This window comes from Mastigoproctus giganteus, chromosome 13, assembly GCF_048544385.1.
Source record: "Mastigoproctus giganteus isolate SK-2022 chromosome 13, ASM4854438v1, whole genome shotgun sequence".
NCBI classification, from domain to species: domain Eukaryota; kingdom Metazoa; phylum Arthropoda; class Arachnida; order Uropygi; family Thelyphonidae; genus Mastigoproctus; species Mastigoproctus giganteus.
Genome location: NC_143587.1, coordinates 51,923,808 through 51,942,759, shown reverse-complemented (window position 1 = coordinate 51,942,759; position 18,952 = coordinate 51,923,808). Strand labels below are relative to the sequence as shown.

Genomic DNA, 18,952 nt, shown 5'->3' with positions numbered 1-18,952 from the left:
AGAGCATGCAGCCAACTTCAAAATCATCATCAAGGCCCAAAAAAGTTTCGATTACAGAAGTCCAGGATCAAGATGATACTGATCATGCTTTTCGACAGCCATATTGATTGGCTGTACTTCCTTGGATTTTATGTGTTTCTTAACTAATAGCATAACCCCTCTTCCTTTCCTATCCTTCCTGTACACATTGTACTCCCCAAATTCCATTTCTGCATTACTTATATCTGTGTGACACCATGTCTCTGATATCCAAACAATATCTGCCTTTGATGTTTTGAACAACACCTCAAATTCATCAAATTTATTTACCAAACTCCTAGCATTAGTGTACATGCAAGTATACATGCATCTGTTCCTATTCTTAGCTACCCTAACACAGCCCATGTATTTACTTCTTCCGCAATGACTCCCAGCAGTCTCCGGAATTTCCTGCACCTTGTTTTGCAGGCTGCTGCTCATTCCAATAAAAGCAGTGCAAGAATCACTTTCACCTCTGCCAGCGGCTACTGTTAATCTATTAGTCTGTGTATCCCCCCTCCCAAGCTAGAAGTTTTCTGACCCACCTAACACTGCCTTGATAGCATCAGCAAATATTCTTGCACCCTTTCTATTTAAGTGTATCCCATCCCAGTAGAAGCAGTCTCTCCTGTTAACAAGCACAGACCAGACTGAGAAGAATTCTACCTCTTGAGCCTTGCACAGTCTCTCCAGGGCTGAATTGATCAACAAGGCTCTCATCATATACTCTCTCCTACCTTGTCTGTGCAAAATTGCAGACACTTTCAATTCAACCATAACTCACGGCTTTTTTTCAACATTGACCCTGTACTTGCTAAGTAATTCCACCTGTCTCCTACTCTTAATATCATTAGTGCCAATGTGTACAACAATATCACCTTTTGTGCCCTTAAAAGATGACATCTGCTCTACAACGTCATCAACCTTTGCCCCTGGCAGACATACCCTGGTCCTGTCTCACCTATCCTTTTTGTGCAATATGTTTCCCATTTCCCTGACAATAGAGTCACCAACAACAACTAGTTCCTTTGGGACCAGCGCATTCTGTCTTGGGGGTTGCCGCTGTGTTGCGTGATGTTCAAGTGTAAGCTCTGGCTTTAATGTGGGCAGCTGAGAGCTTGATGGGCCCTCAATTTAAATCCTTCGAGGGCATCCACCCTGTCCTTCAAGCTCTCATGGCTACATTATATAACATTATATATATAACAATTTATATACAACTAGTGGAAGCTAGACATATGTGTGTTTTAAGGTTTTAAAAGGATTGAGTACACTAAGTTCTGGTGGCATCTTTACTTTTTCTCAGGACACTTACACAAGGGAGCATAAATTAAACTTAGAAAGGAATGGTTGCTTATTAGATATACAGAAATTTGTTTGGGTATCATTATCATTAGCCATATGGTGCAAGGAAGCCCGAGGCTTTTTCTGCACCAGTCTAAAAAAAAAAAAATTCTGAGCCACCCTGAGAGAGAGAGAAAGAGTCAGGAGTAGAAGGGAATCACCAAGGGAGAGAAGCATGATGATATCCAGCTCAGGACCCTAGGTGTGTCAAGCCCATGCTCACCAGATGGGGGTATAGCAACACAGTAATTGATTGTTGGAATAAACTTCCACGTAGTGTTGTGGAAGCAGTAGTTTAAATAAATTTAAAGATCGAACAGATTGTTAGAAGGGATGGGCAAGACGTTATTTATTTATTTATTTTTTTGGCTGAAGCTATGTAAATTTGTCCACCTGCTAGCCTGTCATGTTAAAAAAAAAAATTACATATGATACAGTATTGAAACCATAATACTGTATCATATGTAATATATTTTAGGCCAATGTATTTTTAACTTTTCAGATTTTGTTATGCTGTATGTTGAGGAGGATGGTGCGGGGGGGGGGGGGGGGATTGCCTTACAGTATTTGTGACTTTGAGTTTGCATAATCAGTCTGGTTTGAAAACAGAAATATCAATCTAGTGGTGTACTTAGAAATTTTGTTTGGGGATCTCACGTTCGAATTGGTAGCTTTTGCTACATGACAGTATAATTATATAATGTAAAAAATTGTTGGGTGGTATTCCTACCCCTCTCCTCTCTTCCTGTGGGTGCTGCCTATGTGCCGGCCTGTGGTTGCAAAAGTGAAAATAAACGATCTGGAAACTGATAAAACATTAAACTGAGTACAGAATAATGATTATGCTGGTCGGCAAAAAAAAAATAAAATAAAATAAACATTTTTTTTGCTCCCTATTAAAATTCAGGGTGATTTGATGTTGAATTCAAATATGCATCTTTTTGTGCTAGTGGCAGAGCCACTAGCACAAAAAGCAGCAGTATTTAGCAGTATCCACCTTGCAACCCAGTCAGCAAAGCTACTATTTTCAGGTCAGCACAGTATTCCATTTATATTCTCGATAGCATATTTTTGCAAAAGAACCTAGATTTTTGTACGTTTTCCTCATGTGAACTGCATGAGCCAATGGAATAGATGGACATGGAGTAAAACTGCTTTTAAATTGATCTTGGATGAATCAACGCGGGGATGTGCTCCATATGTAACTCTTTCATTAATTCCCCGGCATTGTTAAAATAAACCAAAGCACCTTCCATGGAGTAATAGGTTGTTATATTAGATTGCCTCTTCCTATAAAAAGACACCTTGACATCCTTTTCAAGTAGATTCCACTGCTGAAGCGGTGATCCTAGTAATTGTCTTGGTTTTAAAGAGGTCCAAATCTCCAACCAAATTGTTCAATTCTGCTTGAGTGATTAGATGCAGCTTTGCAGTATCAAGAGTTGAAAAGTCTGGATCTGTACTCATTCTAGGTTCTGCATCTTCTGGACACTCCTTTTCCAATCCTGAATCAGAATCAAGTCCATAAGTTTCTGGTGGCTTTGGCACTGGCATTATATCATCGTGAGGACCCGGCCTTTATGCTTGGATTTCCCAGGAAAACCAGAAATGTTTGTCATGCAAAAGTAACAATCGTTTATGTGGTCTCGAGGTTCCTTCCCTATCACCGGAGGCGCCTCCGTAGCCAGGTGGGCAGGAACGGCAGTGCATAGTACACGTTTCTTGATTAGACTGGGGTTCAAGCCTGTGACCACCAAATACGGAGGATGTGGAAAGGTCAGGGAATGACCACCACATATCCCCGGAGCAATATGGCCTTAGTTGATAATGCTCCTAAAAACCAAACAACAACAACCAGATCAACCGGATATGGAAGGAACCATCAATTTATGACTACCTCTAAGCCAGCCAGTTAATGTCCTTGAACATTAGCTACAGGAAAGCATTGAAGTCCATACTTTATCTTGATCTCCAACCTTGCATCCAAAATAGAGTTCATAGACTTTTCTCACAAGCTGTGACAGTGGCTTCTGCTGTGAATTTGATACCACTTCTCCGCAAAAGCTATCAGGCTTATTTCAGCAAGAATGCAACATATTTCATGTACAGTTGAGGTATGCGTACATAAGAACACAATTAAGAAATTGTAGATTTTTATTTCTAATTTAAACACGGTTCACGATTTACACTAATGCACACAAAACTTGTTTACAAACACTAATTCACTAAAACACTTGTTTACAAACACTAATTCACTAAAACACTTGTTTACAAACACTAATTCACTAAAACACTTGTTTACAAACATTAATTCTAAAACTCTTATTCACTTTGTTCATCACTCACTCTCAGAAACACATACTTTTTGAAATATGAAAATGTTTGCTTAGTGCAGAACCCACTTGTATATATAAAGGTAGAGAATTTTCTAGAAGGCTCACAATGTTTCTTGAGAATGCTATAGAAAGTTCTAGAGCCTTCCAAAAACATCCTGACATTTCTTCTGCACGTAAAAATAGTCTAGAATGTTGTAGAAATCTCCTGAATGCTCTAGAAATCTGAAAGGTTTAGAAAAAAAATAAAATAAATAATAATAAATAGATGGAAAAGATGATTAAAACAACTACAGGTCTTGGTTTTTGGTTGTCTGAAAACTAAGGATGATGAGGACTTTTTAAGCATATATCTGAGTTTTTGAACATATTTCCTATGAGAATCTGTAGAAATTATTTTAAGGGAGGAAATTGATGCTGACCAGCGTAATTTGCTTACTTCTTCCTTGAATTTATTCAAACTACTCACTTCCACAACAACGGATGGAAGTCTGTCCAAACAATCAACCACTCGCTAGCTGAAGACAATCTTTCAAACATCTGTCTGCAACCATCCTTGCTTAATTTGAATTTGCTCCTCATTGTGTGTAATCTGAGCAAGCAGGAGGATGCCATCAGTATTCCTCATATTTTTTATCACTTGGTTATTCACTCACAGTGGCTGCTTTCCCACTGATGAGGCCCAAAATAAGGATTGAGAATAGTATAATTTAATATAATTTTAATTCTACTGCTGTCAGTAAACAGCAGTATAATTTTCCATTGGAGTGGTGTTTTTTTTTTTAAAGTGCATAATGCAGTACCAAGCCAGCTTGTGGTGGAGGTTTTCCACAATATGAAATTGATGCGCTTTTTAGCTAATTTCGTTTGCCCATTTCTGCATACATATTGAGTCTATGCTATACTCGTATGATTACACTACTCTGCATTTTGAAATAAATTCATCGATGTTTTCTGAGGAAAGGGTGTTTTGGAATCGCTGTCTAATGCTTATTTCAAAAATGACTTCCATTAGTTTCCATCGTATCACTTTTCTTCAAAAATCACAAATTAAAATTTGATTTTTCACAAATTTTTAGAGAAATTTTTTTTGCAGAATTTATGCTCTAAAATTATAACAAATGCTATTTTTACCTAACTTTTATATTTAAATATGTGTTGAAAACACCATTAAAAAGGGCAGTGTGGTAAAAAGTCCATTAAATACTCATCTCTCATTTTACAAACTGATCTATGATGGGTCAATTTTTTGATTTTCTTGCAGATCCTTCTATTTTACAGTCCCTCTTCAGCATTTAGCAATAGTCAGCCATCATGTTGACATTCCATCTCCCTTGGTACCTCATTGCCATGTCTTTAATGTCCTGGTGAAACCTCACACCCTGTTCTTCACTAACACTTAATTTTATGGGAAGTAGTATATGTGGTTGTTTGAGAATGTATTTTTACATTTGACACTCGTGTTGCAGCCCAGCTTCTTGAAGTTTGCCAACATATTTTCTACTATATTCTTGTAGTCTGGATCCTTGTTGTTCCTTGACAAGTTCTCATCAACAGATGTGAAGCTAATCCATGCGTGTTTTTCTATTTTATTCATAGCTCCCTCAAAATCTTGGTTCGTCATCAGTTTGTGAATTTGAGGTCCAACAAAAATACCTTGTTTTAGCTTCCCTTGGGCGATTAATGGGAATTTATTGCAAAGTTAGTTGAAGCAGGGACCTTCCTGAGGTAAAGCTTTTACAAACTCTTTCATCAAACCCAGTTTGATGTGCAATGGTGGAAGGAGGACAATTTTTGGGTCTACCAGTGGTTTATGAACTATGTTCTTTGATCCAGGCAACGAACTGTCCATCTTTGGCCAGAACTTGACATCCCAGTGGTTACTCCTTGCCAGATGCAGATTGGCCATAAGACTTACCGGGGAAACCCCAGTGGACTGGAAGCCAGTGTGATTTTGGCCATAAGCACTAGTAATAAGGTCGCTTTCCTTTATGAATTTTTGACCCAGTCTGCCTCTGCTCCTTGTCTGACTGTCTCACTCACACAAAAAGCAAGGCATTTTTATCTAGCCAGATTGTTGTCCAAGTAACATGTCTATCACTTTGAAGTCACTAACCATGTCCTTCATACTTAATATTTGTGAACAACTTCAAGTTCTTGTATGTTTCTTTCAAATGCACAGAGTGAGTGACTGTGGAATTGATCCATATTTATTTCCACTGTGGAGTAACATACTTTTGAGACTCCTCTCTGATGAGTCAATAAAAAGTCTTCACTATGTAGGGTTTTAACTAATTCCTAAATAGTTCATTAAGTCATTTATATTACTGCAAAAAACCATAAACTGTCCTTAGAAAAGTAGGGGACTAGTTCTTGTTTGCTGTGGTTTGTACCATTAGAAAAATGTCCCCTGTGCTAGAAGATTTTTTGATTTAAGTCTAGCAGATTCTTTGGTAAATTTAAATCTCTTACTAGATCATTGAGTTCATGCTGTGAAAACATTTAGTTAGTATTAGTATTAGTTAATTAATACTTAAGTGTCCATAGATTACTGTTCGTAATTTCCCGCCTTGTCTTTGTCATACAATCGTTATATATCGAACCTAGATAGCGTTAGTATAGTATAGGTTATAATATTTTCAGCGATCGGTAAAATCTATTAAACTTGTTGAACTTCGTTGGCATTTAAATTGCACTTTTAACTAAATACATATTCCGACTTAGATTACAAACGTAACATAATTAATTAATACATAACTGATACGGAAGTTATATAAAGGGAACTCGGAAATAATTAATACTTGACACTAAAAAATATATATCCCGTTATAACTGTGTTGGGAGATAAGTTAGGGTTATAAACTGAAATTGAAATTTTATTTAAATTAAAAGTAATCATGACTCAGACCAGAGCAGCAAAACAAAAGACTCAAGCTAATGGAAGTGCTGTGGCTCAGAGGAGAACTGAGGGGGGCAGTTGCCTTCTGAGTCACAGCCTTCTAAAATGCACAGCTTGCATGATGTTTGTGGAGCATTCAGGTACGGGACATGATATTGCCATGGGGGATGTCTTTGTGTGTGCGCGATGCAAGGAGTGTATCGAAATCAGACAACAACTCAGCGTTCTTATGGGCCTATATGAGAGCTTGAAGGACAGGGTGGATGCCCTCGAAGGAACTAAATTGAGGGGCCCATCAACCTCTCGGCTGCCCACATCAATGCCAGAGCTTGCACTTGGTCATCGTGAAACACGGCGGCAACCCCCAAGGCAGAATGCGGTGGTCCCAAAGGAACTAGTAGTTGTTGGTGACTCTATTGTCAGGGAAACGGGGAACATGCTTTGTAAAAAGGATAGGTGGAACAGGAACAGGGTATGTCTGCCAGGGGCAAAGGTTGATGACGTTGTAGAGCAGATATCATCTTTTAAGGGCACAAAAGGTGATATAGTTGTACACGTTGGCAATAACGATATCAAGAGTAGGAGACCGGCAGAATTGCTTAACAAGTACAGGTCACTGTTGAAAAAAAGCCGTGAAATAGGGTTGAATTTGAAAGTGTCTGCAATTCTGCCCAGACACGATACGAGGGAGTATATGATGAGAGCCTTGTCGATCAATTCGGTCCTGGAAAGATTGTGCAAGGCTCAAGGGGTAGAATTTTTTTCAGCCTGGACTGTACTTGTTAACAGGAGAGATTGCTTCTACAGGGATGGGATACACTTAAATAGAAAGAGTGCAAGAATATTTGCTGATGCTATCGAGGCAGTGTTAGGTGGGCCGGAAAACTGCTAGCTTGGGGGGATACAAAGACGAATAGATTAACAGTAGCCACTGGCAGAGGTGAAAGTGATTCTTGCACTGCTTCTATTGGAATGAGCCGAAGCCTGGAAAATAAGATGCAGGTTATTTCAGAGATTGCTGGGAGTCATTGCGGTACAAGTAAACACATGGGTTGTGTTAGGGTAGCTAAGAAAAAGAACAGGTGCATGTATACCTGCGTGTACACCAATGCTAGGAGTTTGGTAAATAAATTTGATGAATTTGAGGTATTGCTCAAAACATCAAAGGCAGATATTGTTGGGATATCAGAGACGTGGTGTCACACAGATATAAGTAATGCGGAACTGGAATTTGGGGAATACAATGTGTATAGAAAGGATAGACAGGACAGGAAGGGAGGAGGGGTTATGCTATTAGTTAAGAAATACATAAAATCCAAGGAAGTGAAGCCAGTGGACATCGCTGGACAGTGCAGTGTCGAGTCAGTTTGGTGTGACATAAGCATTGGGAGATCAAAATTGAGAGTAGGAGTGTGCTTTAGGCCTAATGACTCTGATGAGTATAATAAGAAACTGTACAGGGAAATAGAGTGGGGCAGTAAATCAGAGAGTCTTATAATGGGAGATTTTAATTTCCCAGATATTGACTGGAATTTGGGGGCTGGTCACTCACACACTAGCAAGGCTTTTGTGGATTTATTGGATGATTGTTTTCTGCATCAGCATGTTCGGGAGGCAACTAGAGGGAGGAATACTCTTGATTTGATTATCAGCAGTGATTCTTCATGCATTAAGAATCTGCAGATAAATGAACCACTAGGTGGCAGTGATCACAGTGTGCTGAAGTGGGATTTACTCAAAGAGGTAACTACCATTAGGGGTAAAGGGAAGGGTTATTGCTTTTGTAAAGGCGACTACGATGGACTGAGACAGTATTTAAATTCTATACAGTGGGACCAACTGATGATGTTACCAACAGCAAATGCAAAATGGGAAGTATTCAAAGAACTTATCTTGGAAGCTACTAGGCTTTACATACCAACTAAGAAATATTGTTCAAGGTTTAGGCCTAAATGGATGTCAGATGAACTGATGAGGCATATGGCAGAGAAGAAATATGCATGGGTTACATACAAATTAACACATGACACAGAAGCCTATGATAGATACAAGTTGATCTGTAACCAAGTTACAAAGGAGGTTAGGCAGGCGAAGGCAGATTACAACAAATCTTTGGCAAGGGATGCAAAGAAAAACAGCAAAGAGTTCTTTACTTATGTAAACTCTAGAAGGAAGGGGATGAATCAGATTGGTCCACTTGATATCGATGGGTCAACTGTTGATGATCCTGCTCAGGAGCTAACAAACTAAATGAATATTTTGCATCGACATTCACACATGAGGAGTTATTTAGCGAGGGATAAGCCAGAAGTGTATTCAACTCTAGCAGTAAGCTAGAGAATCTTGTAATAACTGAGAGTAAAGTGGAAGAGAAATTGTTGAAGATAAACACAAGAAAGGCACCCGGGGTGGATGGGATCTATCCGGTTATATTAAGGGAGGCAGCAGAGGAGGTAAGCAAACCCTTAGCCATAATTATGAGAGCTTCCTTGGACTCAGGGGAGGTACCCACAGACTGGAGATGTGCAAATGTGACCCCAATTCACAAAGGAGGATCAAAGGCTGACACAAGCAATTATAGACCTGTGAGTTTAACTTCCGTTCCAGGAAAATTAATGGAGGCACTAGTTAAAGAAGCACTGCAGAATCATTTAGACAAGACTTCAGTTATAGCGCGGACACAGCATGGTTTTGTTAAGGGGAAGTCTTGCCTGACCAATTTGATTGGATACTAGGATACAGTCACAAAGGAACTGGATGCAGGGAATAACTTTGATATTATATACTTGGATCTTAGAAAGGCTTTTGATACTGTTGCACATGGATGACTGCTGCACAAATTGGAGCAGTGTGACATTGGAGGCAAATTGCTGCTGTGGATAAAGGGGTGGCTGAGGGGGAGAAGACAGAGAGCCGTAATCAATGGACACTGCTTGTCGTGGACTAATGTTATTAGTGGAGTCCCTCAGGGCTCAATGTTGGGTCCATTATTGTTTTCTGTATTCATAAATGATATTGATGATGGTATATAAAGCTTAATGTCAAAGTTTGCAGACGATACAAAGGTAGGCAGAGTTGTCAAGGACACTACTGACACTATGCTGCTGCAACAGGATCTGGAAAGGTTGAGCAGATGGGCTGAGAGGTGGCAAATGAAGTTTAACATTGACAAATGTAAAGTACTACACATGGGAAACAGCAACCCCAGAGCAACGTATCAACTCTGTGGTACTACACTGACAGTGGTAGAGAATGAAAGGAACCTGGGGGTGGTTGTGCAGGCAGATATGAAGTTTTCTGAGCAGTGCAGACGGGTGCAAGAGTAGCTCATGGTGTATTGTCAATGATATATAGAAATTTTTCTAGCAGGGATAAGGAGGTGATTATTCCCTTGTATAAGGCAATGGTCAGGCCACACCTAGAGTACTGTATACAGGTCTGGAGGCCTCATTTCAAGAAGGATGTAGAGCTGCTGGAACGAGTACAGAGAAAGGCAACAAGATTAGTGAATGGAACAAAGGGGTGCTCTTACGAAGAAAGGCTTAAGTTTTGCAAATTACAGTGTCTGGAGACTAGGCACCAGTGAGGTGATCTGATAGAGGTGTATAAAGCATTGAATGGTTTGAGCATGCTTAATGCTGATGGGATTCTTCCTCTCGTTCAGAATAATCACCTGAGAGGGCATAAATTCAAATTGAGGAAAGACAGATGTAGGATAGACGTGCGGAAATTTGCCTTTAGCCAGCGAGTGGTTGGTTGGTGGAACAGACTTCCATCCCTTGTCGTGGAAGTTGATAGCCTAAATAAGTTTAAGGCTCAGCTGGACAGGTAGGTATTTTGAACGAACAGAGGGGTGAAGTGGAAGTGGTTTTTTTTTTTTTTTTGGCTGATGCTGCATAAGCTTGCTTTCTTGCATCAAATGCCTCTACTAATGCTAACAGTTGCGGGCTGGAGACTACAGTTTCATCTTCAGAAGCTTTGCTTTCAGCACTCTCTGCTGTTGTCCAATATAAGTGGAGGGTATGGAATTGGCAGGTTACATCCATGTGGAACTGGTCTAGTGGTAGGTGCAATTTTAGGATACACAATGCCTTTCTTACTCTCTGCATTGTAGCCCTCTACATTAACTAAACAAAAGTAACAGTCATCACAGTGGTTTGAACACTCACACCAAATCGTGAGAATTGCAAATGGCATTGCCTTGTTTTTACCATTTTCCACAGTCTCAATGCTTCAACACAGGTTTGGCAAACTTTATGTGGAGCCCATTGTTTATTGTGGTCACAGAGTTTCATTCCAAAATAAGCACAATTCACATTTTTTACAAATTCTGTAATATCTTGTCTTTGCTTAAGGACTACATAACCTACACAAATATAACAAAATAAGCTTGGATTGTTCAAAGGCTTGCATGAAGACATTTTACTAACTTTTCAGCACAAGTTTGGCACGATAACCTCAAAAATAAACTTATGCTCACACTGATAAACACGGTTGCATTGGAGCTCTGAAGATCAGGAAACAAAGGACTGAAGGCAGTGTTGCTAATGTGCGAAGATTTTGTTTATAAATTCTCAGCATTTACTCCTAATTTAATACATTCAATAATACAACTCACAACATATTAGTTTACAAACATTGAAAATCATGCAGAGTCATGTTATGTTTTATGGCTCTTTCATAGCATGAGGTTTTGGTCCTAAATTCGTTGAGCTTAGTGTGTTATTTAATTTCATTTGTACAACGTACAAATGCTTCTTTTAACTGCTGCAACAGTAGCAAATTGGAAGTAAAAACTTACTTTATCCTCATTTACTATTTTAACTAGTTTCCCTAACCTGTTCTAACATGACTCTGCATGGTTTTCAATGTTTGTAAACTAATATGTCATGAGTTGTATTATTGAATGTATTAAGTTAGGAGTAAATGCTGGGAATTTGTAAACAAAATCTTCACACATTAGCAACACTGCCTTCAGTCCTTTGTTTCCTGACCTTCACGGCTCCATGCAGTAGTGTTTATCAGTGTGAGCACAATTTATTTTTGAGGTTATCATGTCAGACTTGTGCTGAAAAGCGAGCAAAATGTCTTCATGCAAGGCTTTTGAACAATCCAAGCTTATTTTTTTATATTTGTGGACAGGCAACCAGAGCAAGTAATAATCTTGATCTGATTATCAGCAGTGATTATTCATGCATTAAGAATTTGCAGATAAAGGAACCACTGGGTGATAGTGATCACAATGTACTGATGTGGGAATTACTTAAAGATGTAATTACCATCAAGGCTAAACAGAAGGGCTTTTGCTTTCGTTAAAGATGACTAAAGGGTCTTAGACAGTTTTTAAATTCTGTACAGTGGGATCAACTGATGATGTTACCAACGTTTAATTCTAAATGGGAAGCCTTCAGGGACTTAATTTTGGAGGCGACTAGGCTTTTCATTCCAACTAAGAAATACTGTTCAAGGTTTAGGCCTAAATGGACGTCAGATGAATTAATGAGTCTCGTGGCAGAAAAGAAAAATGTATGGGATGCATATAAAGTTTCAGGTGACACAGAAGCCTATGGCAGATATAAAATAGTCTGTAATCAAGTCACAAAGGAGGTTATGCAGGCAAAGGCAGGTTACGAGAAATCTTTGGCAAAGGATGCAAAGAAAACAGCAAAGAGTTCTTTACTTATATAAACTCTAGAAGGAAAGGGATGAATCAGATTGGATCACTTAACACAGATGGGTTGGCTATTGATGATCATGCTCAGGTAGCTGATAAACTGAATGAGTATTTTGCATCTACATTCACACATGAAGAGTTATTCAATGAGGGGGAGTGCCAGAAGTTTATCAAACTCTAACAGGAAGCTAAGTGATTTTGTAATAACTGAGAGCAAAGTGGAGAAGAAATTGAACTTAAACATAAAAAAGGCACCTGGAGTGGATGGGATCTATCCATTTATATTAAAGGAGGCAGCAAAGAAAGTAAGCAAACCCTTAGCCATAATTATGAGAGCTTCCTTGGACTCAGTGGCAGTCCCCATGAACTGGAGGTGTGCAAATGTATCACCAAATCACAAAGGGGGTTCAAAAGGTGACACAAGTAACTATAGACCTGTTAGTTTAACTTGTGTTCCGGGGAAAATAATGGAATCACTGATTAAAGAAACATTGCAGGATCATCTAGACAAGGCTACAGTAAGAGTTAAGACACAGAATGGGTTTGTTAAAAGGAGGTCTTGTCTGACCAATTTGATTGGACACTATGATGTGGTGACAAAGGAACTGAATGCCAAAAATAATTTTGATATCATATACTTGGATTTCAGGAAAGCTTTTGATACTGTTGCACATGGAAGACTGCTGTACAAATTTGAGAGGTATGGCATTGGAGACAAATTGCTGCAGTGGATAAAGGGATGGTTGAGTGGGAGATGACAAAGAGTGGTAATCAATGGGCACTGCTTTTCGTGGACAAATGTTATTAGTGGAGTTCCCCAGGATTCGGTGTTGGGCCCATTGTTGTTTTGTATATTTATCAATGATATTGATGAAGGTATATGAGGTTTAATGTCGAAGTTTGCAGATGATACAAAGGTTGGCAGGGTTGTTAACAACAGCAAAGACAGTATGCTACTCCAACTGGATCTAGATAAGTTGGGCAAATGGGCTGAGAAGTGGCAACTGAAGAGGCAAAGCAAAGTACTGCATATGGGTAGCAATAACCAAAGAGACAAAGAGTACCAACTGTGTAGTACTACACTCAGGAAAGTGGAAAGTGAAAAAGACCTGGAGATAATTATGCAGTCAAATATGAAGTTCGGTGAGCAGTGCAGATGGGCTGCCAGGCCAGGTCATGGAGTCTTGTCAATGATATATAGGAATTTTGCTAGCATGGGCAGGGAAGTAATCATCCCATTATACAAGGCAATGGTCAGGCCACACCTAGAGTACTTGTGTACAGGTCTGGAGGCCTCATTTTAGGAAGGATGTAGAGTTGCTAGAATGAGTACAAAGAAGGGCAGCAAGATTGGCGAGGGGAACAAAGGGGTGCTCTTACGAAGAAATGCTTAAGTTCTGTAAATTGTAGTGCCTGGAGAGTAGGCACCTGCAAGGTGATCTGATTGAGGTGTATAAGGCTTTGAATGGGTTGAGCAAGCTGAATGCTGATAGGATTCATCCTCTTGCTCAGATTAAGAACCTGAGGGTGCACAGATTCAAATTGAGGAAAAACAGTTTTAGAATAGATGTGCAGAAATTTGCCTTTAGCCAGCGGATAGCTGATTGGTGGAACAGACTTCCATCTTTTGTTGTGGAAGTTGATAGCCTAAATAAATTTAAGGCTGAGCTGGACAGGCATTTGGAACGAATGGAGAGGTGAAATGGGAGGGGGGGTTTGGCTGATGCTGCATAAGCTTGCTTTCTTGCATCGTATTCCTCTGCTAATGCTAATACAACAGTTTCATTAGGTTAGGTTAGTGAAGTTTGCAAAAGCAAGTATGAGAGAAATTTTTTATAATGAATATATTTCGTCATTATAATTATTGTAATTTAATCACTATCCCTAACTTGACTGGTTAGATTAAAGGAAATTGACTACAGTGTTAAAATGGAAGAAGATAAAAAAATTTTTTATCTTTATCTTCTTCCTTTTTAATATGCATTTAAATGTTGTGTGAATGAAATTAAATGTTATACTGGTTGATTGATGACCACTCTTTGCATAACTCCAGGGCTTTCATCTGGTGAGTATGGGCTTGGCACACCCAGGGTCCTGAGCTGGATATCATAATTTTTCTCTTTCTTACTTTCTTGGTGATTCCCTTCTACTTTTCTCTCTCTCTCTCTCTCTCTCTCTCTCTCTCTCTCTCTCTCTCAGGGTAACAGAATTTTTTTTTTTTGGCTGGTGCAGCATAAGCCTCAGGCTTCCTTGCACCATATGGCTAATAATAATAATTCTTCTCTTCTTCGTGATTCCCTTCTACTTCTCTCTCTCTCTCTCAGGGTAACTGAGAAATTTTCTTTTGGCTGGTTCAGCTAAAGCCTCAGGCTTCCTTGCATCACATGGCTAACGATAATAATAATATCACAGTACTAGCCATTAAGGTGAGCTGTTTGTCAAAGTGATTAATTGGTAGGTGATTTTTGTGACACAAAATCAGGTTTGCAAAGCATTTTTCAAGGTCCTTTATTAAAACTTTTCTGTTATTTATTTATAAATTAAGAACAGTGAGATGCCAGAATGTTAAATTACTGAACATTTAAATAGATTTAAACAATGAAACAATACTAAATAATTTATAATAGCACTATTATCATTAATTTATAAATAATTGAAATTACAAAATTTTAAAATTTGACAGGTATTTGATCTCTAGGATGGGTGGTGGTGGTGGCTCAGTTTCTGACTACGACTATCTCATTAAATTTCTGGCCCTGGGAGACTCTGGAGTAGGAAAAACAAGCCTTCTCTATCAGTATACAGATGGAGTATTCAATAATAAATTCATCTCTACTGTTGGAATTGATTTCAGAGAAAAGAGACTTGTAAGTTAATTTAATTTAGTTGTTGTTATGAAAATGAAAACATTTTATATTATGTAAAGTGGCAATTTCAAATTTTAAAATTGGCAATTTTTTTTATATTTTATTGTGTCTTAGAACAATGGGAATGCTTGAATAATAAAAGAAAGTGTCTATCAAAGATTTGTATATACAGGTAACCCTCGTATAACATGATAGTTTGGTTCCGACAAAATCTCGTGTAATGTGAAACCATAATATACAGGACTAAGAACCAGTACAAAAAGGGGGGGGGGGTTACATTCCAAAAGCTAACAAAAATACATCATTTTTTTATAACTATTGGAAACTTAATTTTTATAGTAGTAATAACTTAATATTTTAACTTTATTTTTATAGTAGTAGTAACTTAAATAGTAATAACTGAACAAACATCTTACCTTACAAACTGTGATACTTATGTTGTTGTTGTTGTTTGGTTTTAGGGGTATTAGGAACTAAGGCCATATTGCTCCGGGGATATGCAGTGGTCATCCCTGACCTTTCAGCATTTGGTGGTCATGGGCTTAAACCCCAGTCTAATCAAGGAGCATATGCTACGCACTGCTGCTCCTGCCCACCTGGCTACAGAGGCACCTGTGATACTTATATGTCACATAATGTACGTTCATTTAATTTTCTTCCTCTTCATTGCTGCTAAGCATAATCTCTTCTGCAGCATCTAGATTTCATATACCTTCTGCTCTCTGTCACAATCAATCTGCACACTTCGAAGCCACAATTTTTTATTATTATTATTATTATTTTTATTATTAGCTATATGGTGCAAGGAAGCCTGAGGCTTATGCTGCACCAGCCAAAAAAAAATTTTCAAGTTACCCTGAGAGAGAGAGTCAAAAGTAGAAGGGAATCACCAAGAAAGAGAAGAATGATGATATCCAGCCCAGGACCCTGGGTGTGCCAAGCCCATACTCACCAGATGTGAGCCCCAATGGTCTCAAACAAGCATAAGTTCAATCACACAGAACCGACCTAACCCAGAAAGCACAAATTTAACTTTATTACCTTACCAAGTAACAAATTTAAACGATATGTGAAAATCAGAAGAATATTTTCCAGTTAGAAAAATAAAAATGAATTTACGCTTACGTACATAGCGTAATTAATACATACTGTAATATGTACATACTAACTAATTGATATTCCTGTTCACTGACTTTTTTTTTTTTTTTTTTTTTGTAAAATTTAAAATAGTAAAAATGATAAGCAATTAATAACAAAGAACACTGACACAAGTTGCAACAAACATGATATGCATAAGTGAGATACAGAGCAGTGAGTTTCTGAAAATTTATTTATGTTTTTTATGATTGAATATTTCATGGAAGGGGAAACACATTTCACCATAATAACGTGAAAACCAATAGAATCCCAGCTATCGGTACTATAGCAAATGCAAAAAGATCGAGTTTACTACCTGTTTATAATTGATTACACTAACAGAAAAGACTAATAAACCAGAAACTGCAAATTGTTTTTATTGTTTTATGGTAATGACCTCCAGAAATGTGCTTTAGAAAAATATCACGAAGGCGATAACGACTAGTGAGTCAACAGCAGGGATTCACAAAAAGGAATGGAAATGTTGAAAATTACATCTAACATAATATCAGGGTTTCCCAGCACAAAAGCTCAAAAATCCAATGTTATGCGAGATTTCTCACAATTCTCAAACTGTGTTGGAGCGAAACCGTGTTATATAAGTACTGTGTTGTGTGAGGATTGCCGCAATTCTCAAACTGTGTTGTAGAAGTACCATGTTATACGGGGGTTGCCTGTACTTTTATATGTTTGAAATCAGTGACACCAAGGGTTCAACCTCACCCAAAAAAGACTCAGTCAAAATAGAAAAAAAAGAGTATTTTTCTTTAGGTCTCATGATGGCTGATTTCCTCAGAATTAGCCATCATCATTCATGATGACTAATTCTGAGGAGGAGAGTTGTAATCCCCCTCCCCTTAGTCCTTGAGTACACCACTATACAGAGTATGCATATAATATGCCCATTGTATTGTCATCTTAGCAATATGTCTTCTCTCTCTCTCTCTCTCTCTCTCTCTCTCTCTCTCTCTCTCTCTCTCTCTCTCCCCCCCCCTTTCCTCTCCCTCTCCTCCTGGACTTATGTCACTTATACATGTCAAAAAGTAATAACTATTTTACTTTATATGAAATAAGAAATGCTTTAAGATGCTTTTTTAAGTTATAAAAACTCAATTCCTAGCTTGATTTTCAGTTAAATCTGCAGTGGTGGGTGAGAGGGGGGAGAAATAAGAAATATCAGTGGCAGTGAACAGTTTTTTTATTTTCATAAGGTATACTTCATATGTGTTGCAACATATCCTAAAGATCTCCTCAAGTCGGTTATGAGTGCAGCTGTAGAGTTTTTTCTCCCAGCAGTCCAAAACAACAGGCAATCTGGTTTGTATGCATACTTCTTAGACACAATATACTTATGCTGCATGGACTTGGTCACCTTGACACTTATCCTGATCAGCTCACTCCAACTTCATGCAACATGAGCTGTCTTGGATCAAAGCCTGTTTGAAGTATAATAGTTCTTTATTGCAGGTATAAATTATATTCTTAAAAGTTAAAAGAAATAAGCACTTCTTCCTGTGTTAAAATAAATCTGTATTTATTTCCAAAGAAATGTATATAAATTCATAGTGTATGTTTTGTAGTACAGTCTACAACTTCTTCAGTGACCTTACAAAACTATTGTTCACTTACAAAACTGACTAAGGCTGAACAAAATGTATAAAAGTGTTTTTTAACTAAATGAAGATTTTGCAAAGAAGTATAAGAAAAAAAAAATTTTTTTTTTTGTTTTATATTCTGGCATGACCAGCAGGTCAGTGGAGTTTATAACAAATCAATCAATACAAATTTGAATCATATTTAGCAGCCATGGGCTTGAACCCCGGTCTACTCTCTACTACTGCACTCCTGCTCCTGACCACTTGGCTACATCAGGCCTAAAACTTAAGACAAATAAGCACTACAGCTGTAACTAAGTATTGTGTATTTTTGTATGTATGCTAGTTAAACCTTAAGAATCTTTGTGCTATTGTACAAAATTCGGGGAAAGGAGATAGCAGCTGTAAGAGAGCAACAGATAGTATATGATTATCTCTTATTCCTTTGTTTGAGCCAGTTAGAGTGCAAGATTAACAGTATTAAGAGCAACATGTAGGATATTGGCTCAGTTTAAATGAATAACTAATGGTACCTCAGCATGGCAAGGGATTATGCAGGAAGACTAGGTCAGCTTAAACCTCGGTACTCATGATTTTTCTTGAATGTTCATATGCTTTTGTTTACACACACACACTCTCTCCTTTTCATGAATATGGTATAATTTATTATTAGTAATGGTGCCAATAATAATACTAATTCAAGTTGTATTCAAGGGCTATAGAGATGATAATGATGAACCATGCCACGATAAGGAATGTTAGTATTCAGGACCAAACATTCCTTGAGTATGTTGAGGTCGAGGCCAGCTCAAGTTACTGGTGATCTTTAGCATTAGCATTAGCATTAGCATTAGCATTAGCATTAGTAGAGGCATACGATGCAAGAAAGCAAGCTTATTCAGCATCAGCCCAAAAAAAAAAAAAAAAAAAAACCCTCTCCCATTTCACCCCTCCGTTCGTTCGAAATACCTGTACAGTTGAGCTTTATATTTGTTTAGGCTATCAACTTCAACAACAAGTGATGGAAGTCGGTTCCACCAACCAACCACCCGCTGGCCAAAGGCAAATTTCCGCACATCTATCCG

At 38.2% G+C, this 18,952-nt stretch overlaps 1 protein-coding gene across 1 annotated transcript in view; it reads left to right on the top strand.

The window, feature by feature from the left end:
* LOC150076048 (ras-related protein Rab-27A-like) overlaps nt 1-18,952 on the top strand; it is a 90,950-nt gene that overhangs the window by 45,915 nt on the left and 26,083 nt on the right. Inside the window, exon 2 of the mRNA XM_090387395.1 lies at nt 14,952-15,135. Coding sequence (XP_090243521.1) covers nt 14,968-15,135 — 168 coding nt within the window. The 5' untranslated portion in view covers nt 14,952-14,967. The remainder of the gene's footprint in view (nt 1-14,951; nt 15,136-18,952) is intronic.